At 52.3% G+C, this 27389-nt stretch overlaps 1 protein-coding gene across 2 annotated transcripts in view; it reads left to right on the top strand.

Moving 5' to 3' along the window:
- Positions 1 to 2014: 2014 nt before the first annotated feature.
- LOC149349479 (uncharacterized) overlaps positions 2015 to 27389 on the top strand; it is a 135109-nt gene continuing 109734 nt past the window's right edge. Inside the window, exon 1 of one of the 2 annotated variants that reach the window (XM_089578447.1) lies at positions 2015 to 2260. In XM_089578447.1, the coding sequence (XP_089434573.1) occupies positions 2102 to 2260 (159 nt within the window). In that variant the 5' untranslated portion in view covers positions 2015 to 2101. The remainder of the gene's footprint in view (positions 2261 to 27389) is intronic. The other variant, XM_089578446.1, reaches the window with a different exon arrangement.

Genomic DNA, 27389 nt, shown 5'->3' with positions numbered 1-27389 from the left:
CTCTCATATATATATATATATATATATATATATATATATATATATATATATATATATATATATACCGCCGCGGTCATAGAGTTTCTTACTATTACCTAGAGGGAAAGCTGGCGGCGCTGCACTTCAGCCACCATGGACGCTCAAAGCATCATGGGGCGGTGAGCTACTTGTTGCGGAACAGTTGTAGTTTTTCAGGAACACGGAGTGTCATTACTAAGATGTTTCATTCCAAAAACGCTGTCCGTGTGTGCGCAGACGACTTTCGCGCGAACGCAGTGTGCAAAAGCCATAGTAGTGAAAACACGACGACACACGACGCCAATAAAAGGTTTTACTCTTCCGAAATGCCATTAAAAAACCTCTTAAAGTATCTAAGCAACAACATTTTTTTTGAAAACATATTTACTTTTAAAAGTGCTACTGTTAATTACGCAATATTAGTTTTTATAGTGTTCTTTACTTGGCCAATAGGAGAGCGAGTCGTCTCTTATTTTGGGCAAACTTTGCACTTAAATCCTTTTCTGCTCGTTTGTTGCAATTATTAGACAAGATATTGAATGTTAGGACGTTTGTAGTTATCAAACAGCTTTATTTTTCTATTATTTTTTGGCCAAAAGTTGCAGCTCCGCAACAAGTAGCTCACCGCCCCATGATGCTTTGAGCGCCCATGGTGGCTGAAGTGGTCTCGAGGGGTCTCCATGCAAACTCCCATAGACGGGCCGCCAGCTTTCCCTCTAGGTAATAGTAAGAAACTCTATGGCCGCGGTGGCTCAGTGGCTATGGTGCTCGGCTGCTAGCCCGAAAGACGCGGGTTCGATCCCGGCCGCGGCGGCTGAATTTCTTTGGAGGAGAAATTCGAGGCCCGTGTACTGTGCGATGTCAGTGCACGTTAAAGAACCCCAGGTGGTCGAAATTTCCGGAGCCCTCCACTACGGCGTCTCTCATAGCCTTAGTCGCTTTGGGACGTTAAACCCCATAAATCATATATATATATATATATATATATATATATATATATATATATATATATATATATATATATATATATATATATATATATATATTGCACCAAAATACATGCGCTTACGATAAGTTTGCGGGCAAAGCAACCTCGCTCCGGTGCACGTAACTAGTCGAAACAGCCAAAATTTGTTCCGTCACAGCGCCGAGGGCAACCGCGTTTTCGAAGTTCTCTAACTTTGATATGGATAATGCATACGGGGGGCTGCGTGCCTTTCAATAATTAAAGAGCCTAACAGTAATAGTAGAAGTTAACCATTCAGTATTAGTTAACCATCCTTCTTGTTAGCACGTCTTAGCTGTATTCTGATGTAGAACAACGCTGACAATGCTGTGCCAAAAATGGAGCGCTCTTCTAACTCAAAAAGCCTATATTTTTAAATTGTGCAAAGTCTCACGTGAAACACCCTGTATGTTTTCACGCATCGTCAGCAGTCAGGTAATTTTGACTGAAATAGTCAGGGAAAACATGGAAAAGTCAGGGAATTTGAAATGAACAGCTTGCTAGGCACCCTGTGATACCTGGAGAGTGCCTGCACGCTTCGTAGGTTTTTGCCTTTTCTGTAAACAAAAAGGTGCCTTACAGAGAAGCTACAGGAGTGGTGCGCACAGCATATCAACTTGATCGTCTCAGTGCCCAGGATTTAAGCGTGACAAGACAAGCGCGTGCAGAGTTAACAACTACTTTCACGTAGCTAGCATGTGGTTCATCCGTACGCGTTTTACATCGGAACTCGACTGAAAACGTTGCAGTGCGCACGCGGCGGCCCGCTCGGAGGCAGCTGCCACCATGGCCGCTGGCACAAGCGTTTGCCCACGGGGAAAGCCACGGGGGCTGCTGGCCCACATGTGAGGCCAGCCCAGTGACCGAGCGCTCTCGTAATGGCCTAGTGGCCCTGCAAGGCCGGTCCACGGGGCGGCCGCCATAGCCAGCAGCCGGCTCCCCCTCCGCGCGCGCAATGGGAAGACCCTCGCAAGCGGCGCTGGCGGCGGTTGCTGCTGTTTGTCGTCGGAGTGCGAGAGGCCGCGGCGGGCGCACAGGGCGGCCGTCGGCTTCGTCGCCGTGTTCGCCGCATAAGCGATGCCCGTGGCCAGCCCTCAGCACAAGGAGAGTGCGGCCAGCACCGTGTCGCGCTACTTACTTCCAAAGCCGCCCCGGCACAGCCCGCCGCTGCTGCCGTCGCCGGGGCCCCCCGGCTCGCACCACGGATTCTCTCCGGACCCGCAGGCCTGCCTCCAGGTGAGGGCCTTTGTCAGCTGTCTGCCGGGGCGGCTGGCATCTGCCGGCTGACCTGCCGTTATCTGTCGGATGCCAGCCGCTTCCCACACGGCGCGATCGGCCAGGGCGGGGGCCCCGTTGGTTCGCGCCTGGGATGCGCAGTTGGCTGGCAGCTCACGCGCGCTCATGACAAACGGGGCTTCCCGGGGTCGCGCGCGGGCATCCCCGCACCTTGCGACCCGTCCGAAGCCCCGCCGGGGGCACGCCTCGATCGGACCCCCTCGTTTTGACGTCCGCTCTCGCCCGGCGGGACTTGCCCGCTGGACTCGCAGACGCCCCCAGCCTGGTGGGGGGTGGCCTTTGTTTAGCTGGGCTGTGATGCCGCTTTGTGCTGGGATGCGCCGGGCCTTGTTCCACTGTCTTGGCTCTGGCGTCGACAGCGCTTGTCACGCTCTTCCGCGACGTCTGTACTCTCGGTTACGGGTCACTTGATTACGCGAGGTTCTGCCCCAGTGGGCCCGAAGCCGTCTACTTTGAGGTCACGCCTCTGTGAGGTCTGCTCAAATTCAGCATCTTGCAGGGCCACGTATGTGTGGGACACATAACTTCTGTCAGTGACGTTTGTGAACGGGTAGACGTTCTCTGGCGCTGCTCACCTTTTCTCCTACGAATGGCGCAGATTGTTGTATAGCGCACTTCCTTCCTAAAGCGTGTTTCTGCGTGCGTTGCGGCAACTTTCAGGTTTACTGCGCCCAGGCATCGCTTTCAGGTTTACCGCGCCTAGGTATCGCCTCCAGCGGGCGTGTTTGCTGCTGGCGCATGCTCCCGGAGCGAGTACGTGACACGCGGGTGGTAGGACTCCTTTTGTGCATCTGTGCGCGCGGGCTGGCATGACGTACCGAGCGGCCGCCTCAACATAACCGTGTTCCGGCAGCTGACGTGACGCAAGCCTTTGGGCAGGGTCGACCACGGCGGGGTGGCGTTTTCTGTGCGCATAACGGGCGACGGGCGGATTAAGTTGTGCCTTTGTGTCTGCATAATCGAGCGGAAAGGGGGCTGGTTTTGGCGAATTTCTCCCCTGCGCGCGGACTCGGAGGCGATCGAAAACTCGCGTGGAAAAGGCCGCTCGCGTGCGCCCGGCGGCACCAGCGGAGGATGAAACGCGAGAGTGCCAGGGAGAAACGCAGCTGCGGCCCGCGTTAATGGGAAGCGGCCTGCTTTATTCTCTCTTCATTCGTTCTTTTTTTCGCAGGGGCCACACTGAGGCCCACAACGAGGGTATTTCGCTGCTAAAACAGCAGCACGGCGGCTTCCATGTCTCGGAGCGACGCGGAAGTGAGCGGAAACACGAGCAGGAAGTAGCGCTGAACGAAGCTTTCCCCAAAACCATGACTCTTACCGATTGTGCGTGTGCTTTGCTCTCCGCCCGACTCATTTTGGTTTCGTTGCAATATTCGGTGGGTTGGGACGTCGCACTCGCCCCGAGATCAATGGCCGTACTAGAGGCGTGGCTTGTCTGCTGGGGCGCTCCGGATTATTAAGCTGGCCTGTGTGTCTGGGCGCGAGCGCAAACACACCACACCAAGTATGGCGCAATAACCAGCCCAGGAGTGACGTAGCCCAGTATGTGTGACGAGCTGCTCGCATATGATGTTGAGCTGGTTATTGAACTTGGTGATGTGATTGGTGAAGTGTGTAAAATTAGAGGGACACAACTCCATTCGATTGTTGTTCTTGGTAAAGATCGATTCATTAGCACTTTCTGCGTATGTTGGTCTTTGTCCGGCAGCAGAGGACGCATTTTATTAAACTTCTTCACATCTGCACCGAAAAGAACTCCGTGATCGTCATTTCTGTGTGAGTGGCGGTGTAATTTCATTTGGGGGTGTTCGCTTATGAAAGCCCCGTTTTCAGTTAAAGTGGTGATATGTCTTCGTAATTGCGTTTTGTCATTCATGCTGTAGATTGTAGAAAAGCGGGTCAACCGCGTTTATTGACGCCCCTTAAGCTTTTAAATCCAGTGTACAGACGAGCTGCACCACAGGCCAACTTGAGTTTGTCCTTTTAAAGTGAGTGAACTCTGTGTGTAAGCAATATGGCGTTCTTACTCGGCTGATGAAGGTGTGCCGATGGGACTGCATTCTCTTTGGCGCAAGGGGCAGGCAGGACGACCTCGCGGCGATGTCAGGCACCCCGCCGGCGCCTTGTGCAGGCCAGGCTTGAGATTTGTGGCTCTGAAAAGTCATCAAGCGTTGGCATTCGTCCAACAGGCGACCGCTGTGCATCGCCCGCATCGGCGCTTCCGTTGCCTCTTAGGCCCTCGGGACGGACGCCGTGCGGGACCTCTGGAAAGTGATTACGGAAATATCCATCCGTCCTCCACACCTCACAACAATCCCGAATCCTTCTAACCCCGCGCAGGCTTTATTTGTTTGGCTTCTCATCAGATCCCTTCTCACATGCAAATACTTCCCAAGGCTCACCTTATTTGCCCTATCCCCCACCCGTTACTTGGAACGCTTGGCTGAACTCGGCGGATGAACAGAGGGCTTTGGCGTAACAGGCGACCCATTTTCCGGAGTCTTAATGACTGAATCTAGTCCGAGGGTACGCGGGAAGTACACCGTGCGGGTTCGTGTGATTTGCAGTCGTTTGACATTGTTCAGTGAAGGCTAAATTCTCACAAATACGAGCTAATAGGATACAGCTTTTAAGAAAAAAAAAGAGCAGCAGTTGGTCAGAGTGGGCCATGGCCCGCGGCGCCCTGTATTACTCCGCTGACTAAACGCAACTGTTAACGAAGTCAGCTTTTTAAGAACTTTTAAGACAGCTTTTTAAGAACTTTATTAAGGACATAAATTAAGCGTCCGATAGGTCGGTGGCCTGATGTACCAAGGCCAGTTTGTCCTCCGGTGAAGACTCTAGCCAGGCACGCCAGAAGACAGATGAGGGGGGTACAGTGTGGAGATTGCATGGCGGCGGGACAGAGGAGAAGGCAGTGTTCAAGATTCGCTTACAGGGACGTGCAGTTGGGGCATGGGGGTTCAGCTCGCACGTGCACGGTAAAAGAACAGGCGCGCCGGAGTGGTGAGGGCATTTGTTTAAATTTTGCGAAGTACTCGGGTTTGAGGGACAGCGAGATTGGGGTGGGGCGCCGGAAGACAATCTTCTCTAAGCTGTGTTCTTTCAGGGTGCTTTTGAGCGCGTATGCCTCGTCACTCGTTGGTGGGCTGACCCAGGCGATCACCGGAGCCCGGTTATGAAAGTGACGGGCGATCTGATTGCATAGCTTATTTCCGGGGATCCCTGAATGACCAGGGACCCAGTTTGGAGTGACATTGGCTAGCGCAGGGCGAGAAGAGCCTAATAGAGGTCGCCTCGTAGACGGAGAGGAGAGCAGCCTCTGAGTCGCTGTGACTATATCAAACGAGTCAAAATTCTTGCCCATATAACTTCGTCTCGTGATTAGCTTCTTGTTTAGGTTGCAAGAAAAGCTTTAACAATGCGGTCCACTTTATCGACGACGAGGAATTCTGTGTGGCGGCCCTGAATGTCCAAAAAGAAAAAGAAAACATTATTGTAATTTTTCACGCTTGAGGAAAATGCAAGTTATTTTTTTTTTTTCGGAACCAAGGATGAATGCCCCAAGTGCACCTCATACTGAAGTAATGAGTCGAAAGCCATACGCAGCCCCTCTATGTACGGGCCCGGCGAAAGAGCACATACAGCAGACCTGTAAACGGGCCGAGTACCTTTCACACATTGTGCACTCCCATCCGCTCGCCTGGCGTTTGCGTATTTTCTAAGAAATGTGCCGCTTGGAAAAGCAGCGCCCGCTCAAAGGTCGCCGACATCGCTCGTGGGGACAATTGTGACGTCATCGCCCGCAGGGGCTGGGAAACAATCGGCGCACATCTGTCGGCGGATGGAGATGAAATGGTGCGCACGTGGTCGCTCTGTGTGGCTGTGATCTCGATGGCGAAGTGCGCGGCATTAGTCGGACTGCCGACCTTTTTCTGCTCCCCATCGAAGGCCGCGCCACCTCCGCGGCGGCTGTCACCGCCGAGATGCACTGCAACCTGCTCTCAACGGCTGCGTAATGTGGAGAGACGTCGGTCGCGCTGTTTCTGTTGTGAGGCGCCGTGTCGCTTCCAACGTCCCAGCTGCCGTCTGATGAGAACAACGTGGCCGTAGCGCGAATGATGAGGCAGTAACGACACATATGGGTTAATTAGTGAGTAAATTATTAGTTCTGTGGCAACACTGCCAAAGCATTTTTTTCCCTAATTTTCATCGGCCCAGGCTTGCCCCCGGGAATGGAACCCGCGAGACTCAGAAATGCCGCGGCGAGTGTTGATTGCCTTCTATTAAGCTAGGTGGAATAAAGTCTGCGCGCTGAGCAGAAAAGCAAGACACTGGGCGCGCGAGGCCTGTGGAAGCTGTCAGGAGCCTGCTGCAGGCGTTGCGCTTTTGTTCCTTGCAGCCCTGTTTTGCGGGCTTTTGGAACAACGTAGCGTGTTTGGATCGCGGCGGCCGTCTTGAAAGTTTGTGCGCAAGTCTGTAAAACGCTGCATGGAATCCATCTCTGTAATGCATTAAATTCGGCTGCCTGGGGCTGTCGGCGAGCCAAAAAAAGTTGAGGGGGCACTCCGCCCTAAGGGTGTGACGCGACAGCGTTAGTGGGTCCCTCCAGTCCCTCTTTCGTATCACTTCGCAGACATGCGCACTGTTCCTTCTTTCACCGTGACATAACCCGCTTAGCTTACCCTAGAGAGCACAATGCGACAGCGTGTTGCCTACAGGTTCTTCTGCCCACATGCCCATATAATTGGTCTGCACTCGTAGATCGCTGGGAGTCCTCGTGCCTCGACTGGCGCTGTGGATGGAGCTGTGGCCACTGCCCCAGCAGGTGGCTGTTTCAAACACAGCAACCGGCGGGGCTTGTGAGACCCAGGTTGATCTCCCCGAGCAACCTCTTGCGAACAGTCATTTAACTGGTACGGCGGGCAGGTTGTGATGACGTCACAAGGTCACGTGACCTAGCTGGAAGGGGGACCACTTGCTTTTTCACTCACAGGGCCGACGCCGCCATGCCAGATGTGGCGTGGTTACACTGCCCAAGTCAAACGGTCTCTCTGACCGCTGGTGCTGCCTCACTCTGCACTTCTCGTGCCCTGCCCTGCACACTCTCGCAGCGTGGACCCATCGCTGAGGGCGTGCGTTTCCTTACGTAAGGCGGGCTCTGCATGGCTGCCGCCGTCCTTGTGCGCTGGAAAGTTTGGGCACTCGTTTAGTGTCAGGGACGAGGGGCACCTGCGTGAGCCTGCATGCGTGCCCACTCTGTGGAAGGGCGGCTGGACTCTGGAGGCGGTGACGTCACGCGGCAGGGAGTGCGCTGGTCGATGGCAGCACGCGCGCCTTGGCTGCTGCCGCGTGTTGCCACGGCAACGGCCCCCCTGATCACGGCCCTCCCGGCGGACGCTGGTGCGAAACGAAGGAGCTGCGGCCTGTGCGCGTTGCCGGCGGAAAAAAAAAAAATCAGGATTAGATTTCATCGTTAAATGAAGGGGTCGTATGTGAGCGTTTTCTCGCTTTGTTGCTGTACGAACAATTTTTGTCTTGGCTGGGGGCATCGCAGTATCGAGCCATGCGTAGCGTTCGGCTCGTGCTTGAAAGGTGTTCCTCGGGAAATGCAATCACTTGGCGATGTGCCCAGCGCGAGACGTCCACTGCGAGTGTATTCCGTCTCGTGGATGCCCTTCCGAGCGGTGTTGTGAGGAAGCGAGCCAGTGCAGTGTGGAGAGCTCGGCGACCAGTGCATCCTCAGCTAAACAAAAAAGAAGCGGTGGGGTCGGACCGAGGAGTGCTCCGTCGGGAAGTAAGCGGCGAGATATTGGCCTAGTAGTCCTGGTGCATGGAGTTGCGGCCGCAATTTGTTTGTTACCAACAGTTTCTGCTCGGTCTGCGCCGAGCGCGTCGTGACGCCATGGATACGCAGGTGTCGTTCACGTGAGCCTGTGAACACCCGACGCGCCGGAAACCGGTGACGTAGCTTAAAAACATCGCCCGTTATCGGCGTCTCGGTGCAAGCATTTGTCGCACGCGACGACACTAAAACGATCACGCTCGAAGAGGGAAATGTAGTCGCTGCTAGCATGTAAGGGAATCTTTAATGAAGAACCGACTGAAGGGCAAGGAAAATTCTGCCCTAATCTCCAGACAGTGAGCTGAGAAGTCTCTCTTCGGTCATCTCTCGCTTTTATATACATCGTTGCTTTCCTCTTTGTGCTTAGCTCAGATTAGCGCCAGAATTAAGAAGTACCCTTTGCGTATACCAGGCGACCGGGGGCTGCATAGCTGCGACGCGCTTATCCCTGTAAACTCCGTCTGCGGCCAAGTTGAAAACAGTCCATTTATCGTGGTGTGCACAGACGAACAAAGGGCTGTTAAGTGCATTCCTGCGTTAAAGGTATAGGAGCTCGGTATTAACTGGGCGCCGCCTCTCGACGGCTCTCGCTGTGGATACGGACAGCAAAAGAGCCTCGTGTAGACGCGCATAGTGTTTTATGCTGCAGAGTGTTCCATTCAGACACCGTGTTTGCTGCTCTCCTCCTGGGTTTTATTCTTTTAATAAATTCAGCGTCCAGCGTTCTTCTTGCAGCACATAGTTCGTTGCCAAGCTGCATAGATGAAAACCGCAGTGTTTTCGGCAAGCTTGCTTTCCATGGCTCAGCGTTTTTGCCGAAAGGGAGATTATTGTGTACAGACTTAACACCGCTTAGAATGAGCACTGTATACAAGAATTACAACTAAACGTGCACACGCGTGTGGTCGCCGGATAATAGTCAAGGTATCATTTTATCCTCGGCTATCGTTCTGGCTTCCAACGGAAGGCTGCACACGTTATTCAGTGGCCTGTTTAAGCACTGAGCGGCGTTCGGCTTTGCTCTGGCGAAAGTAAGACTGAAAACTGCATCGGAGTTTAGGACCCGCAGATGAAGTCGGCTGGAATCAGCTGAAATGTACAAAATGTCATCATCAGAAACTTCACCACTATCCCGTGCATATGCCTAGTTCTAGACGCATACGGTGTCTTGAGTTAGTGCCCGTGAGAGTGAACATATGGCTACAGGCATGCACACACCGATCTGCTTTCTCCGCACGATGAATTCCTTATGAATTTATTCGCACTAATTACTACAGTAACATTCTTATTACCACCCCACGACAATAATGATGTGACAATAGGCCGGGCGCATTTTACGGCTGTGATCAAGATCACCAGCTCGGTCTCTCGCAGCTGATGCCAGCGCTGAAATACGCTTTCGCATGGGGTCTGTGATCGATATTTTGGTCTTTTTTTTTCGATAGAGCAACTCACAGACGTGATGTTCTCACCGAAATTAGGACGCGAGCTTGCGCAAGGCAGCAAAACAGCGGCCTGTGCCCCATACGTAAGCAGCGTCGTCAGTTTTTGTGCCGGTCGACCACAGGAACATTAGCTCTGCTTCCGTGCACATGTCTTCAAAAATACACTCGACATTCGTACCAAAGCAGCGGTGTTAAAGTCACCGGTTCGCACTGCACACCCGTGCTGTTAACAGAGGCTCCGAAGGCCAGAAATGTCGACCGCTGTAGTGCCGCCACCTCTTGTGCACAATGAGAACTGCTCTCTATAAACGGTCTATACATGTACCGTTGCCAAGTAAAAATTAATTCAGTTCTTGTCAGGCACCAGACCTATTTCCATTTGATTTGCCCGGAGGGCATGTATAAATACGAGGCTCTGTTAACAAACATCGCTGGACACATGTGACTAAGTGGCACATTTTGAAGCGCGAACAGTATTGCGCATAATTGTCTCAGTAGTGATAGTCCTTTGACGGGACGTGTGGGTTTTCCTTGCGGGATAGGGGGATATAACGATTTCATTCGAATGATAAAAATCGAATGCAACCGACCAGAAATAGTTGTACCATAGCGGCCTTACTATATGACATGCCTTCTTTACACTACCCACGGACAATGAGTCCACAAGGCGCAGTTGCTTCCAGAAAACTGTCCGCGGAAAAATGCGACCTCGTTCTCGGTCCTCACCTGTACGTACGCGTTTAGAAACCTATACTGACATTTTTAGTTACATGTAGTTAAAATATGCATAGGTACAAAATAAACACTAAAGTATAATTTGCATGTTTTCTGAGCAATGAGCTTGCTGGGTGTTGCTTACCTGTACGACCAGACGCCGGCAGCTTCGTCGTCGACGTCGTGTGCCGACCATAACTAGCGATTCCGGTCTTTATTCGTTCACGTCCTCGAGCAACGAAAGGTTGGTGCCACCGACAAAAATGTGGGTGTATGTTTGACCACGTCCAGGAAACTCTGGCACAAAAAAATGTTACAAAAACCCACAGCATTCTTCTGAATTCAATGTTCAAAGTTAAGATTCATTCCACAGTGAAGAACCGCGTCACCTACCAGTCACTTTATGGACTGCCGAGAATGGCAGTCCCATTAAGTGCATATTCAAAGCTTCTAAAACGAGGAACGCGAGATCAGTGTAACATTTGTTTTTATACCTGCTTCTACGAGATTATGCTGCATGAAACGTGGCATGCCGATCGTCAAACAGGCGCAAGTCGTGTAAAAAAAGTGTCTGTGGCTCAACTCAGCTCAGCCACGATATGCAGAACGAAAGCTCTCTTAAGCATGGTTAGACACGGTTTAGCTTTGGCTCATCTTTATTTTTTCAAGACTTCAGCGAGAGCAAACACGTGATGCATCACGTGTCGCAACAAATGCAAGAGCGAGCGTCCAGAGCGACAGTCGGCGCAGTGGCGGATGTGACTGCCAAGCGCGCAGCTATGGCGTCGATGAAGAATATCGAGGCACTTGCCTCGCGCCATTTTGCCCATGCGGCCCGTCTCCCGTTAGAGGTCAAATATAAGAGCCAGATGACCTTCAGGCCCAGGGTGGGAGGAGTGAAGCTTTTCGCTCTAAAACCGTCTCTGAAGGCCGCGAAGCCGTTCACAATAAGGCTGCGTTGTCTCATCCAGAGCGAAACGCGGCTGCAGCGCTCTGAAAAAAAAAAAAAAAAAAACAGCAGCCTCTGAGCAGGACACAGCACACTCCATCGCGCTGGTGCTTTGGGCTGCTAAGGAAAGGTGAACGAAAGTTCCCACGGGGCGCTCAATAGGAGCGAATCCGAGATAATGAAGTGAACAGACACACGCAGTAAGACGAAGAGCTGTGTTCGTCTATTCCTTCGTCCGACTGTCTCAGTTCTAGCCCGCCAAAATTTCCCAGCCGTGGCCGCTGATCGACTGTGATGCAGCGCATGCTCCACAGGCGCAGCCGCTGAACTGCATTCGTCTGCGCCAACCAGAGCGGGTATCAGCCCAGCTCGCAGATTCTGCCCCGCTGTCGGCTTTTGTTCGGCTTCCCCTTGTTCAAACGCTGTGGACGCACCTATTTTGAAAACAGCGCTAAAATCCAGGGCAGCAGGCGAGTGTGGAGAGGGTGTTCACACGGGCGATGGAATCTACCGGAGGCCGCGACACAGCTTCCGGCTTTGCGCCGACCGAGGCCGTTCGTTGGGCCGGTGGTCTTCGCCTTCGGTTGCGTGCCTGTGGTGCAGCCTCTCCCTCCCTTCCTGTTTTGTTTCCCCCTCGTCTGCGCTGTGTTGCACAACCGACCCCTCCGCAGCCCGGCCGCTCTGCTCGGGCCCATGTGAATCCGAGAGCCCGCTTGCGCGTCAAGTGCCCGTCGTCATCCTCTGTAATATTCTATGACGCACATACCTGTTGTAATTGTGATCCCACTGTTGTGCTCCAAGTTAGCGGCTATAGGTGTCCATGGCCGAATTAAGCTGTCCAAGAGGCAGCTTTAACTATGGGCACGCTGCCACCACGTTGTGGCATTATGGTGGTGAAACTTGTCATTACTATTACAATGCTAGCACTGGTTGAAATGATCACGGCAATAAATTAGCACTTTGTGGACTTACCGTGAATTAATTTGGGTTTCATTGAAAGCATAAGCCGCCGAGAAACCCCCCGCCCGACCCTAAGCACACAACTTGCCTGCTGCACGTGCGATGTCCCGCCGTAAAACGCAGAATAAAAGCTCATTTGGCGCGCGCGTAACTTTGCCATTAGCATATTTGGCATATTCAGCTGCCCGAGAGCACAGTCACTATTTTATCCGTGCGTAGATACAGCCTGACATAATGTCACCAGCAATGAAAACGGGGGTCATCAAGAACTACACAGGACATGCTTAGCCCGCACGGTTAGCGTGTAGAAATCGATGCTGTAAAGCGAATTTTTCGCGCAAACTGTGTCTCCTCCACTGGTGGCTATGATACGGTGCATAGTGCTCTTTCTTGTCTTTCTGCTCAAAAACTAGCGTGCGCAGCTTCAACGACTCGTCGGTACGTGTTATTGATCCATCGAAGCAATTTTATACAAGGACGAAGGCCTGGGAGGTAGATATGTAATTGCGCACGAAATAATGATTTTTTTTCTGACTGATTTTATCGCCTTTTGAAAGTGAATTACCGCACCCTGGCAAACTAACATTTGAAGTATATCATATATAACAATTTGGATAGCGCTACGGTTTGTGCGGATAACAAACTTTCGCGTTTTTCTCAGTTTGCGTTTAGAGGGATTTAGCTCTTTTCGAAAAACAAAACCCTTCATATGTTCATGTGCGCTAGTAGTATATGTGATGCAGTGATAGCGAAGTACCTTTCTCGTTCAGTGTTCAGCTTTTTAAGAAGGCTTCGAAAACTAAGCATTGAACAGCGCAGCGTCTGCAAACAAGCAAAGCAAATTAATTTATTTCTCGAGATAGCGAAGGCTGGTAGAGGGCGCTCTCTATGTCTTCGCTGCGTACTTCTGGCTGCGTGCACGCGATGCTAAGTGCTCAGCTTTCGGGACACTTCAAGAAAAAAAAAAGAACGACCAAATTCAATTATGGTGGACAAAATGTTGCGCTCGGCTTTGTAAAAGGTGCCACCCACGTTGTACGCGCTATCGAACGTCGATGGCTCATTCGGTCCCTCAACTCATCACGTGCACGGTGATTATTACATGGCAATTTTTTCTTTTACTCCACGGTAATGGGTTTTTAAATGTCTAGGCTCACCTTTTGCATGGGCAACACGCAGTCAAGCCATGGCGACAAAACTGCACAGGAGAGCATCTTTGGCTTCTCTGCTGCGGGCCAGTTAGGAAACAGGCGTCGTCATCGGGAGCGAGCATGAAGTGCATAGCGGGATAGGCGTAACACACGTGGTGGCGTTCTCGGCTGCTTCTCTTCCAGGGGAACATCGTGCCAGCGGGTTGAGCAGTTTATCTCCGTTGCACTATTAATGGCCCTCATTCGGCCGTGTGCGAAGCTGGCTGCATTGCACGGCGATGGCCTGTCGTGCCGGCGCTGGTTCGAATCCCGCTTGGGATTTGCCCTGCATTCAGGCGGAGAGTTCCGGAATGGTTCGGAAATGTTCCACCTCTGTTTCCAGACGACATTCGCCTGAATTTGCCCATAATGGCAGTTAAAAGCGCTGCATGCTTAACAGTTGGTGTCCGGTACCGGTTTCACACCTCATTCCCGATATCACCCAGCTCCGAGACTTTGACCACTCTTCCTGGCAATGACGCGACTCATTACCTCTCCACATTTAGGCGCAGTCGCGAAAAACAATCGCCTCGTGATTGTTCTTGATGAAATAGCGTAAAAGAACAGACGCAAGAACAAGATGGTTGGCGTTCCGAAATATCGACGAGGGAAGGCAACGAGTTGCGCAGAACGAAGGGTTCGCGATAGCCCCGTTCACATTCTGCCCAGCCGGAAAGGGGGCTTGTGCAGCTGCGATAAAAACAGGTCCCTCGCGTTTTGGCCGACTTCGAAGGGACCACGCGGAAGCGAGAGAGCCCTCCGCCTGGCGACTGACTGCCGTTTTATTTTGAGAGGGAAGGAACGCGCTCTGAGCTGCAGTCGGCGTCATTGGCTTTGGCTATCGTATGAATAACCTACTGGCCTTACATGCCAGCTGCTTCAAGCACTCGTCTGCCGGTTTCCAATTTCGAGACGCGGGGCATAGGCCTTTTTCAAATGACGCGCGGATCGTTTTTGCGTCACAGAGTAAATGGTCTTTTTACAGCAAAAGGTGTTATTCGGGTGCCTTACCCGCCGTAGATCGTCAAGTGAACCGGTCATGTAACGGTCACCTCTTGTCGTGTGACATCACCGTGCCCTGGTGAAAGCCTTTTGGGCTTGGTCAGCTTTCGTTACGCAGCAGAGCGTAAACACTTCGCTTTTTTTTTTTTTCATAGAAGGCTGGTATACTCGCCCATTGTCGTACAATCCTAAAAATGAATGAGCGCTGGGAATGCCTTTCGATAGAGTACACGCTTGTCCCATATGGAACTCCTTTTTTTCCAAAATCGCCGCACTCCTCCCCTTCAGCCAGAGTGCAGCGTACGCCCTCCGAGAGTGGATATACGCCTCCTTCATGCCGCGGAGTCACGAATATGCGGCGGCGCTGATGTCAGCAGCGACTTTCGCACGGTAGGCAAAACAGGTTCCGCCCGCTCGTGCCCAGGACGGCGCGGCTGCATCGTGCCCGCGCACAGGAGAAGCAGCGTGTATATTGACGAGCTGCGTCACTGTGGGATCCGTGTAGCGGCACAAAAAGGAAAAATTAAATCGGCCTCGATAGGTTTCCTGCAGATTAGCGCAATGGGCCGCGGTTTAAAGCTCAGTATGGGTCTCGGTCGACGCTGCCAGTCAGCGTATGCAGCAGAGGTTGCGTAGCGGGGAAAATGTTACGCGCACTCGCACTGCGCAATTAAAAAAAAAAAGCGCATATTTAGCTGCGAACGTAATTATCATCGCAAGTCGTTTTGGCATGCGAGGGACGCCGGCCGGTTCACTCGCGACCAAGGAATGTGTTCTTGTTGGTAGCAAAGCATATTTTCAAGAGTCTGAAAACCATACGAACATATACGGGAGCGTTCATTGCATTCAATACTTACTTGGGACTATTTCTTAAATCGAGCCGCCACGGTGGCTCAGTGGTTACGGCGCTCGGCTGCTGACCCGAAAGACGCGGGTTCGATCCCGGCTGCGGCAGTCGAATTTCGATGGAGGCGAAATTCTACAGGCCCGTGTACTGCGCGATGTCAGTGCACGGTAAAGAACCCCGGGTGGTCGAAATTGCCGGAGCCCTTCACTACGGCATCCATCGTAACTTGAGTCGCTTTGGGCCGTTAAAACCCCAGTAAACCACAAACACATTCCTTCATTCGAACGACATAATTGTATTTGATTCATGTGAAGTCTGCTAAAATGTGCCACTCTTGCACGGTCATGCTGGTGTGTTTAGAACAGCGCACTTTAACGTGTGCGAAAAGGCACGTAAGCACGTTAATTAGCTATTTTCATTGCGTGCCATGTGTCATAAGCTGCTTAATGAAGTTGTGCGTGGTCGTGAAGCAAGAAAACAGCCACAGCGGGAACTACCCGAGTTGCATTCTCATTGGTGTTTTTTTTTTTTGTCATCGCATGACAATGGCGGGCAAAGGATACCATAAAACACGCGGCAACAATCGCGTGCACACCTGGCTGCGTCTAGCACACGCAGTTTGCAGGCGAGTGGTGTTTTGCGCCCCGAGCCTCTGCGTCTTTCAAACACCTCAGTTACTCAACAACCGATTTGTTTGGGGGGGGGGGGGGGGGGGGGGTGAACTAACAGAAACTGTCGGGTGGAGCACTTGGAACGAGGTGCTGGGGATTAAGCTATTAAGTGCAGGGTTAGCTGGTTAAGCACCGCACGGCAGGCTTGTCAGCAGGCGGTTCGCGCACGTCTGCTAGGCCGATGCAATGCGAGTGCTTCTCACTACCCGAAGTAAGGTCGGGTTGGCATTAAACTGCGTCGAACACTGGTGATTTTATTCAATGTCTACGGTAAGAATCAACTGCAGCAACGCTGCCTATTTACCACCAACCATATATACAGCGCTCAGTGCCGAGCTGTTTCCCGGAGCCCGTGAACTTCGAGCGAAATTACTAAGTTCAATGAATGAACCAGTCCTACGAGTCGAAGAAACTGAAAACGCGCCGCCTTGAAAACCCACGCTCAAGACCTCCCCGTGACGCCCTTTCCCTGGCCTCTTGCCCACCGCGAGCCAGCTAGCGACTGCAGCGCCACCTCGTTTCTTTGCAAGCATGCGGGAGGGATGATACTTGTGAAAAAAAAAAAGAGCTGCAGCCGAGCGGGAAACCAAAGCGCTGCGTGAAGAGCCGGGCCTCTTGTCTGGGTCGTCGAGTGTTCCTTCATTTTGAGTCTCGCGGCGGAGGCTTTCAGCGTGAATTTTGTCAACTGCGGTTGTTCAACTATTTTACAGAATGAGCCTGTTGCATAATTCAGCGCATCCCTTGTAGCTTCACCTGCGCCCACGCCCAGCATTCGCACCGCAATAGCACTGCAAAAGTGTTTTCCTCGAACGAAAGCTTCGCTCGTTTCTGCGCAGTGGTTTTGTTTGGGAGGTCGCTGTTTTGAAGCAGAGGTACGAAAATGTGAACGGCGTGCACCTGGGATAGGCACCAACTATTTTCACGTAGCGATAAAGCTATAATTGTTTCGGAGAAATTGCGACAGTTACAAGACAGCCTCTTCTTACTGATATGTGTGCATGACTTCGCTGAATGAGTACCCTTGCACTTTTTTCTTGCCGCTCAGAAGAGATCTCTTTTATTTATGTTCAGCGACGGACTTATTTGGGTGAGGTGCGGGTTACAGGTGACCATAAAGCTCCGCTGCATTACACAGGCGAATAAAATAAACACCTGCAGAGAGAGTGCTTTGGCAGTTTTGATGAAGGAATCGTTTCACTATCTGGGAGAAGTGAACAGTTGCTATAGTCGGATGCAACTTAAGTCTGCAGTGAAGCTCCGCCCACATTCAGCCTCCGCGCACAGAATTCCTCCACGACGAAAAAGTAGTCCGCTGCTTAAACGTTTCTTGTTACCTAAACAAGAAGCTTATAACAAGAAAAAGAATTATGAGCTCTAGAATTTTGATACGTGGTTTGTGTGGTATAGTTAAACGTTAAAAACGTGATTTCGTCTACTGTTGCAATTGCCCTGCGGAGTAATACAGAACGCCGCGGACCGCGGCCCAGTGTTAGCAACTGCTGTTTTTTTAAGTTGTATTCTACTATAGACACCTGTTTTACTGTGTGGTTTGGTTCATGGGGTTTTGCGTCCCAAAGCGACTCAGGCTGTGAGGGACGCCGCAGTGGAGGACTCCGGTAATTTCGGTAACCTGGGGCTCTTTAGCGTGCACTGACATCAAACAGTACACGGGCTTCTAGCATTTCGCCTCCATCAATATGCGCGACCCTCCGCGGCCGGGTTCGAACCCGCGTCTTTCGAGTCAGCAGCATAGCGCCATAATCACTGAGCCACCGCGAAGGCTCAATTGCACGCTCTGTTTCACTACCTACCCTAATCCGCATTCGAACAATTAGTGTACTTTCAGCTCGGCTTGTTATCCATTTGGCGAAAGAATGTTTCGTGGACGGGCCCACGCGGATGTCGCATGCTTCGAGCCACATCTGTGCGGTGCTCTAGCGGCAGGCTGGGAACGGCCTGCTCCTTTGGAGCCATGCCATTCCGGCTTTGCAGTTATGGTTCTCTAATCGGATCTTTTAAGGCGAGAGCCTTTAATGCCTCATCGTTGTCGACAGAAGATTGTCAGCAGAGGTGTCGCGCTTTTCGGTTGGTCGAAATGGTTATGACGTCAGAGTGCGCGGATTCAAAGTAATGAGGTCACCCACGGATGCCTGACGCCCCCTTTTGGAGCAGACGACTACTAATAAAAATTAGTTGTCGTCCGCTCTGACAGGGGGCGTAAGGCGTCCGCGGGTGACCACATTACATACCTCATTACTGCGAACAAAGCCTTGGATACAACCGAACTCATCGAAGCATAGTCGTGCTAAAGAAGCAAAGTCGGCAGTCAAAGTGTGTAGTCAAATAAAGCACTAGTACAGCACAAACAGTCTCGCAGTCAATGCCAAACAGTGCTCCAGGAAAGGCTTTCGCCTTGCAGCACTTTAGAGACCCAAAGTGTCCCCTGAATTTTGTATCACGGTTTTCTACGGCCGGCCTCAATCCCGAGCTGTTTCCTTCAGTGGCGTTCGTTACAGTCTCAGTTCTCATTGCCAAGCGGCATCCTGATACACGGTTCCTTAACAACCGTTCTAGCTTGACGCTTCGGTTACCGGCGGCTATCGTGCTGTCACCGCCAGGTGTCGCTGTGAGTCTGTGTCGACTACTAGGGTACCTCGATGCCCGCGCGCCTACCTCATCGGGGCACTGTGGACTTAGCTTTCTTCAGCGCCAAACGTGGTGGTGGAGATTCTTGTCTGTGCTGCTGTATCTCTATCCCCGGTGTAATGGCTCGAGACTGGACGAGGGCGCATGGTTGGAGAAGGCCGCGAAAGAGAAAACCCCTGTCGGCCATCTTGGCGTCGCAAATGGCGCCGGTGATTCATCGGGCCTGCTTTGCGTAGGGGGGAGGTGCCGCATTGTTCTTCTCCCGATCAGCGCGCAGAGGAGTACCTTGCACTTTGATCTGCTCTCCTAAGAGACTGTAAGATGTCTGAGAATGTACTTTGGAGGCAAGGGTGCGGCCATAGAATGTTCTGCCCGTGGCATCTCAACATGGAGAGTGTCGGCGGTACGAAAGTGCCGTACGGAACGGCCTCTGTATGGAAGCGAGAGGCTCCGAGAGTAGCCGGGAGCGAGTGGCCTTTCCCTCCCACTCTGGTCGTGCAGTCCAACAGCCGCTGCTCTGAAGCCTTTTCCGAGCCGCCGGTATTGGCGCGTGCGGCTGTTGACGCACGCGACCAAGTAAGGGCAGAATTGATAGCCTTTTGTTACACTCTGTCTCGCCTTGAGCAGTGCCCGCGGCTTTGTTTCCCCCTCGCTGAGGGTGTAAACAATACCCCATTGTGCTGGTCTTGGGTGCGCTGCGGCAGAGCGCTGGCAACCGCAGGTACTTCTCACAGTCCGTCTACTCAAATTTTGGGAAGTGATGTTCAAGTCTCTTGCTCGCAGCTGTGGGCCTTCGACTGTGCTGATTTCCGATTTCCGCGCCGTACAGACCTGCGCTGTTGGCTAACATTCTCCCTCCTGCCGAAATCCAGCGGTCCCCATCCGCAGCCGTGAATGCTTCAGCCGACTTGCTTTGTGCGGGCCTTCGGATCGCTTTTATCTGTTCCCGGCTCGAGTGACAACTGTACGCCCCGATTGCCATTCTTCCGCGGAGCTGTTCGGATATGCTTCCCAAGAAACTTTGGCTTATATATCTTGCTTCTGCATCCGGGTACCATGAAAAACGAAGAAATTCAAGCACGCTTCGCACTCGTATAGCCGAGGAGCAATTGCCGAATTCCCGATGGGCCACAGCATACGACAACCGTCATGGCTAAAAATTCGGCATTACTGTCCCCGGGTGCATTGTTTACGCGTAGTGCTTGTACATGCTTTTCTGCGAGTTTGTGCGTTTGCGTGTCGGTTGCGCACCAGAGCGCAAGCATTCGGACCCTCTCGCTGCATGGCGATGAGGTTGGCCGAGTTTGCATGTCGCGGACGCAGGACGTAGACGTTTGGTTGTTTGGGACACACACACACGTGCGTATGACGCCACCCCGAACACTGTACAACAAACGGTTGCACCGCAGTTTTAATACGATAGTCTGGAAAGGCATACAATTGAAGGTGTGTGTGTCTTGGGTTCGAATCCCTGTTGCAAGGTAGCCTCCAACCTGAACAGCGCATGTAAGCTATGCAACGAGAAATGTAACGACCGCACCCGGAACGCTGTACGACAGACGGCTGCGTCACAGTTTTGGTACGAATGTAGTCGGGAAAACTGGCGCCACATGGAGCTCGGCCAGTGGCGAGTGTATACAGACGAACGACATGTACAGGATTGTCTCGAGTAGCGGTGTCCGGCTTGTTGTGTGCGTCCTGCTGCCGCTTGATAACGTCACCCTATTTTTCTTGCCATCGCTGGGATTTTGTACTATCTGCGAGCACACACATGCCGCCGGCTTTTTTCGCAGTGGCTTGCGCATCAAAAGCAATGCCAGAAATCGGGCTGCGCACGGAAACCTCCCGCTCCGGGGCCCGAGCATCGACCGACGCTCGAGCGCATGTGGCTTGGGGCCGCCCCGAAAGAAACCAGCGTCTTATCATATCGCCGAGCGCGTACTGCACGGCGACGCGTCACCCATTCTGCCCGCGCTGGGAGACCTTGCGGGTGGTAGCGTCGTGAGTTTGTGCGTGAGGAAATTGGAGGAACGGAGCTTTACAGATCTGTCGGGCGTCCCAACGCAGGCGGTTTGCCGTCCTTCTTCAGGTATGGCGAGCATCGAAAGAGAGGGGCGCGCCTTTCGAAGTCACCACCGGCGAAGGAGTCTCATGAGCCCTGTGTGTGTGTGGTTTGCGCGGCCATTTCGTGCACGTACGAAGGCCACTTTGTGTCAGTGAAACATCTTCCGGACCCCGAGTGGTGATTGAGCCCTGTCGTCCCGCTGTCCGCTTTCCTTGCGGGGACGAAGTGTCTGTGCTGTCGCCGATCGGATATATTCCGGGCCCCTTTGCGTGCGTGCCGGCAGGCGGCCCAACCGCCGTCTTGCCGTTGTTTGCGCCGGCGGAGAGCCGGACGCGTTGGCGACAAATTTTGATGGCTGCCGCAAACAAATTGGCCACCTACACGCGGCTCGGTAGCGCCTAGAAAGCGGTCGACCGTTATCGGTCAGCGACAGTGAATTGTTTCGTCGAGGGCGGGGTGATGGGGACCGATGCAGGCCAAGCACCGTTGCTCTGGGGTGGCCCGCGCGTGTGTTGGAATGATTCTGCAGGAGGAATTATTCCGAAACCATTTACTTGCGCCCACTGCCTGGTGATAACAAGAAGAGGTGGCAGCTCTTCTTGGCCGTGCTTTACGCGATGACGCTTCCTTGCACCCAGCAGTGTAAGTAAGGTTGTATGCCGAGCGGGGAGTAAAAGTCCCAGGTCGGAGAGGCCAATCTTTTAACGCGCTCAGGAAGCTAGGCGTCTGCAGTTTGTTGCTACAGCTGACGTATGGCGTCTGCAGTTGTGTTCATATATTAAGTCTAGCTGAAACGGTCCAGCTGACATTTTCAGGACATAATTTCGTGCATACTGAGTGTACGCAATTAAATACATGCACGATCTACTTAAAATTCTAGTTAATTGAAAAAAAAATGATGGTCGATTTGCGTAGCTGGGCCAAATGGGAATTAGGCGCGCTAGCAGTTGGGTTTTCCCTTTGGTTCCTGTGTTCAGATCCAGTTTTCAGGGATTTCATTTGTTCGGATAGCGATAATGGGTTAATGTCCATTTTCTGCATTCATATAGATCCATACGAGTCTTCCTACCACTTAGGGCGCAGTTGTGCAGCGATGAAGCGTCGGTGGGACTTGGGTTGCTTGGGTTGGGTTGCGATTCAGGTTGCTCTGCCCGAGCAGCCTCTCACGATTAAATGAGCTGCCGCCTGACGCGATGGACAGGTTGCTAGGCCGGGGCTCACGCTGCCAGAGGCGGTAAAGGTGGCCTTGATGCGATTGTGGTCGCTGCTGGCTCTGCACTGTCCTCCTTCATCATGGTTGGATAGATGGCGCTTATCACAAACAAGAAGCTTATCACAAGAAAAAAAATATTAGCCCTAGAATTTTGATACGTGGATTGTTTGATATATTCAAACATTACAAAGCTGATTTCGTTTACAGTTTGGCCAGCGAAGTAATACAGGATGCCACGGACCGCGGCCCAGTGTTAGCAGCTGCTGTTTTTTTAAGTTGTGAAGCTTTCGTTTTCGCAGCGTGAAATACAAACATTTCATTGCGCCCTATGTCCGTGTATATGCTATGTTCGTGCCTTGAGAAACCTGCCCGAGCCCTCGCTTTTCTATGAGAAACTAGTCTGCACTCCAGCTCTCGCCATGTAAACATGAATTAGGAAGCGCAAACCTGTCCTACCACAAGTAAGTGACGGCCGTGACAAGTGCAACATGCGGGTATTGGCGTGAATTAATTCATGAAGTGGAAGTCGTTTCTGCATGCAATGCGCGGCCACCGCCAGCCTTCGAAATGAAGCAAACGCAGTCCCCGGCGAGTATACGGTTGCGCTTGTCGTAGTACTTTGAGCTTTTAAAAGTCTCCGAGACTCTTCCAAGAAAGGTGCAGAGTGGTCACAGCAACAGACTGCTGAGTTCTCAATTCACACACAAAAAAAAAACTGTTCTTTCACAATTCAGTGCACAGGAAACACAGGTTCCCGCTGAGCTTGTCGCATAAAGGGCTCCCAGCGATGGGGCAAACGAAACGAAGGCTCCAGACACTGCTCAGCTCACTTTGAGTCAGGCGCCTTCGGGTGCTTCGGATCTCAAATAAACTGCTTACGTAGCTGCACTGCACAACCACAAATCACTCAAAACATCAGTAAAACTACAGTAGGGAAAACGAAACAGAACAACCGAAAAAATCCAATCAGTAGCACAGCCAACAAGCCACCAAATATCTATTCGAAACACTCTCTTCCCGGCCTGCCTCGGGCGTCCATGCTGGATGAAGTGCAGAGCCGCCAGCTCTCCCTCTAATGAATAGTAAGAAACGCTATGCATATAACCTTTCTTTAATTATTTACTCTTTTGAATAAAGCAGCACCGCTGCTTTCAACTGTAGGGTGGAGCCCTTTACAGGTTAAACCATTTCCTCCTCCTCTCCACTCGCCCCGCATAACGTGCCCATCTCGTGGTACAGCTGTGTAACGCTATGTAACGCCTGCCACTCATTTGCACGAGTGTTGGCTTGGTGTTCGCTGATAGTCTTTCGACAATCAGCGAGCACACGCCGTCGGACCTACAAGAGCTTGGTTTTGTCGCTCGCGACTGGACATGCGAAGTCTCGTAAGAATCGCTGGACATTCGATTGCCTGACTGGCAGCCGTCTGTTCCAAGATCGCTTGTGTGTTGCCACCTCCCAAAGACACACCTGTACGATACGAGGACCGCCATTAGAGAAGAGCGTATTTGTTTAAGTGGCATTGGTTCTTAAAACACACGCTAAACGTGCTGACAATAAGCAGGCGCTTCTGCTTCTCGTCCACTAGAAACGCGGCCAGTTCGCGACCATGAATGCACCCCGTGACATCGTGATCGTTAAAAAAAAAAAAGAAGTATCATTGCTACGGCTTCGAGGGCGTTCTGATGTTCCGATTAAAAATCTAGAGAACGCAAACTTTACTCTGCGTGTGTGCAACCCTTTCCCTCTCGCTCTCGGAACTTATCCACAGGCAAGATATCGCCACGTATCACTGTAGTGTACGTTCGTTAGCGCAACGCCGCAGGAAAGGGTTGTTATCATTTTTGTTCATGACGCTAGAAGCGACCGGACTAATCTCGATTGATCACAGCCATGAAGAGCTGCATATACGTTTTTCCAGATTACTGTAGATGATCTTGACCTGTTATCTCGAAGTTTCCTTGCCGGCTTTAAATTGAGCGGCGCCACGAGCGGCGGGCACCCGTAGTTTGACGACTGACAAGCACCTTTGTTGCTTACGCCGCTGCCGTGCTGTTTAGTTCTCTTGCGGGCGCAAGTCAGCCCAAATAAAGAGCTTCGTTTGCAAATCTTGTTGCTGTCTTGCTGACCGCTGGACTGCCGTCACTATAACGTGACAATATCCACTGCTCAAAAAGCCTGCTGAGCGAACCCACCGTATCTTCTCTTGTGTTTACCAAAATGTTATAGCGATTTGAACCCCTTTGCCGGCCACTTGTCTAGTTTTGCAGCTGGGGGACTAATTGTAATCAGTGAGCTGCTGCGGGCCTCAGTGGTACTTGCGTTCTTTGGACTCGACGAACTCTTCGAAAGATGCGATGCGTGGAGTGTAAGCAGAAACGGAGGAGCGAACAATCGTCTACTCCGAAAAACGCCTGCAGAGAGCATGGGAGCCTCAGCTGTTGCGGGAGAGCCCTGTGCCTACTTCCGAAGGGCTGCCAGTGTTTCTCTGCCGCAGTCTGAGCATAGCACACCGCCTTCCCGAAAGGGCGCGTGGTGCACGATTTGTTTGTGTCGGCGTTTGCCCCGTTTGGATGCGCTTTCATTTTCTGCCCGTTTCCATGGAGGCGCGTTGAAGATGCTCCTTTCACTCCCTTGCCACGCGGCGGGGATTAGCTGTGCAGAGAACGTCAACGCAGTTTCACGGACGCCGCTTTGCGCTGTCTGCACATCTGCCAGCCACGTCGCCAGTGCTTCTGTGGTCTCCCCTGTGAACTGCCTTCGGCAGTAAAAAGTACCCGGTGATATCCGCCTTCAGGGCGTTCACTCAGGCCAAGGAAGTGGGGAAGGACACTTCCCGAGAAGCTGGTTGCTACTTGCGTCTATAGGTCTCATGCAGGCGAGTATATGTGCTGCACAAGAGATGCGTGCACAATCTGGCTCTTCTTGTGCGCACACCAAGGGTGTTTCGAACACAACTTGGGGTCGCCATCGCTGGTCAGCGTATGGAAACATGGGCCCCAAAGAGAGCCAGCCTCCAGCAGAACATGTTTTATTTTCCTGTGAAGAATCAGCTGAAAACTTGCTCTCGACTTATTTTTTTTTTACAGCAGAAACAGTCGATCGGGTGTGCCCGCTCGCCACTTGATTTCGGAAAGGGGGCTGTTCAGCGTCTTTACTTCTGCAAGGATTCGGCATTCGAGATAGGTAAAAAAAAAAAATCGACCCCCCCTCCTTTTCAACCTAGCCTGTCTCGTTAATATCGGCCTCAAAGCGAAGTCGACTTTTAAAAGTTTCTTGAGGGAAGCGGCCCTTCGTGCTGCGGTTCAAGGCGCGCTGCAGACTCTGACTCGTGTCAGGCGCCCATGCAGCCGAGCAGACCCGGTCTTTCCGCGTGCACTTTTTCGCTGAAGCTGGGCGTCGTTCTTCGTGCAGGCCGACACCGCGCGGCGTCACCGGCCGGCGTCTCCCGCGCTGGCCTTGGCGCCGAGGGTTCGCTCCATCCGAGTCTTCACAATGCGCCGCAGTCCTTGGGTGGCCCGAGTTCCGCATTGTGCGAACCCCAGCGCCGCGTGTGTAAACACCCGGGGCGACGGTCGCGAATTAGGCGTGGCAGACCTTTGTGGCCGTGGTCGACGAATAGCGCCCGGGGCTGTCCTTCAGCCGCCCGTTTCTCACCCGCCGTTGTCTGTGCGGGCCTCCATTATGCGCTGGTCAATAGTGGAAAATGCGGCCAGCCGTCGTGTCGCGGTTTCACTTGTCCGCAGTGGGAACCCAGGGCCCGTAGGCGGCCCCTCACGAATCTCACGCGTCTTTCTTTGTGCCGATCGGATCGCCACCCGTCACGGGTGGGCCGAAGGAAACAAAAGGGCTCGCGGGCAGAGTAGGAGCGGATGGGCGGCTATATCCGCTGCGCCTCGTCATTGCGGCAGTGGCGCAAGTTTTTTTTTTTTTTTTCCCGCAGCAAGTTCGCGGCTTTCTTTGCTCACAAAAGGAACTGTTTGCGCCAGCCTTCCCTTTTTTCGGGCTTTTTGTAGAGCTGGGACCAAATTTCCTTGATATAGGCACGCGCCACATGATGAGGGTTGCATTGCTTCGAAAGAGTGGCAGTTGTTGCAACGCAATTTGGCTTGGTTTATTAGGGTTTAACGCCCCAAAGCGTCTCAGGCTATGAGGGACGCCGTAGTGAAGGGCTTCGGAAATTTCGACCACCTGGGGTTCTTTAACGTGCACTGACATCGCACAGCACACTCTGGAATTTCACCTCCATCGAAATTCGGCCGCCGCGACCGGGATCGAACCCGTGTCTTTCGGGTCAGCAGCCGAGCGCCGTAACCACTGAGCCACCGCAGCGGGTCAACGCAATTTGTCGGCATGCTCGTTAACCTAGACGCCAACCGTTGAGGCACTTTTAGAAGCCCGGCTTGCAGGAGGCTCAGCTAGTCATTTGCACTCTGTGGACATGCAGCCCTTTCGCTGGCTTTTTCATGACAGGAACAGTCCAGAATGCGCTCGTATGCAGGTCACACGTGTGTTCCCGCTGCTGCAGCTTTATTTGGTGCGCCGATTTTGTTCATACCAGCCTGCCGCTCTTTCGTACATCGGGCAAACAGGGCGGTGCATAAATGAGCGACTCGGGGATCATGCGCATAAAGTTAAGAACAACACAAAGGTGTACATCTTGTGTCCCACCTTAATACTTGCCGCAATTGAGCACCGCGATTTAACGAGACTGTGATTCTTGGCAAAAGAAAAATGAACACGCGCGGTTGGCCTTGGAAGCCTACCACATAAAGGAAAAAGCAGAAGACTGCATTAGTGATACACCCGTATCTCTGTACGCAGCTGAATTCAATTTTTGAAGCGAAAAGCTTCACTACACTAGTCAACACCGCGCTTCGCGTGAGCCGGCGTATGTCGGAGCACGAGTGACGTCACGCACGGCGCAGGCTACTGCGCATGTGCGCCGCCGCTTCTCCTCCTCGCCACCGTTTGACCTTTCGCCGCAGCCGTGCGCATTCGAAAGGAGGGGTATATATAAGGCGCGCTTGCCCATAAAACAGGCGCACGCTGCCGCGCGCTATGCGTCATCGTTCGACGTTCGCCGCAAGCGCGTGCTTATCGCGGATCACCGCAGCTTTTCGCTTCAAGATATCCCCAAGCTAAGATATCCTTAGCTAAGCCCCAGCCAATTTTTGTTTTGCGCTCGCGTCTGCGTTAACAGCCTTTGGCTTGACTGTTGTGTTTCCAGATCGTGTTTGAGCATGCGTGGTCAGATGTATAAGTATGCGCTCTTAAGAAGAATAAACCAGTTGTTAGGAGCGCCTGTGTTTGTCTCTTCGTTGTGGATCGTCCCGTGTTTGTGCAACCTTCGCCTTAACATTAACATGTATACCAACTGGGCCGAACCGAAGTTTTATTGAATTTCTGATTTCGAATGGCTCCTCCCGGCGGTGCTGCTTGGTTGTCGATAGGGGGGAGGGGTGACACCTGCTGCCTCATGGTTTGAAACTTATCTCATTTAAATCCCGTTGATGGATGCT

This window comes from Amblyomma mixtum, chromosome 3 (assembly GCF_055824585.1).
Source record: "Amblyomma mixtum isolate Tamu chromosome 3, ASM5582458v1, whole genome shotgun sequence".
In the NCBI taxonomy this organism is placed as follows: Eukaryota; Metazoa; Arthropoda; class Arachnida; order Ixodida; family Ixodidae; genus Amblyomma; species Amblyomma mixtum.
The sequence above is the reverse complement of the archived record's forward strand: the minus strand, read 5'-3'. Positions and strand labels throughout refer to the sequence as shown.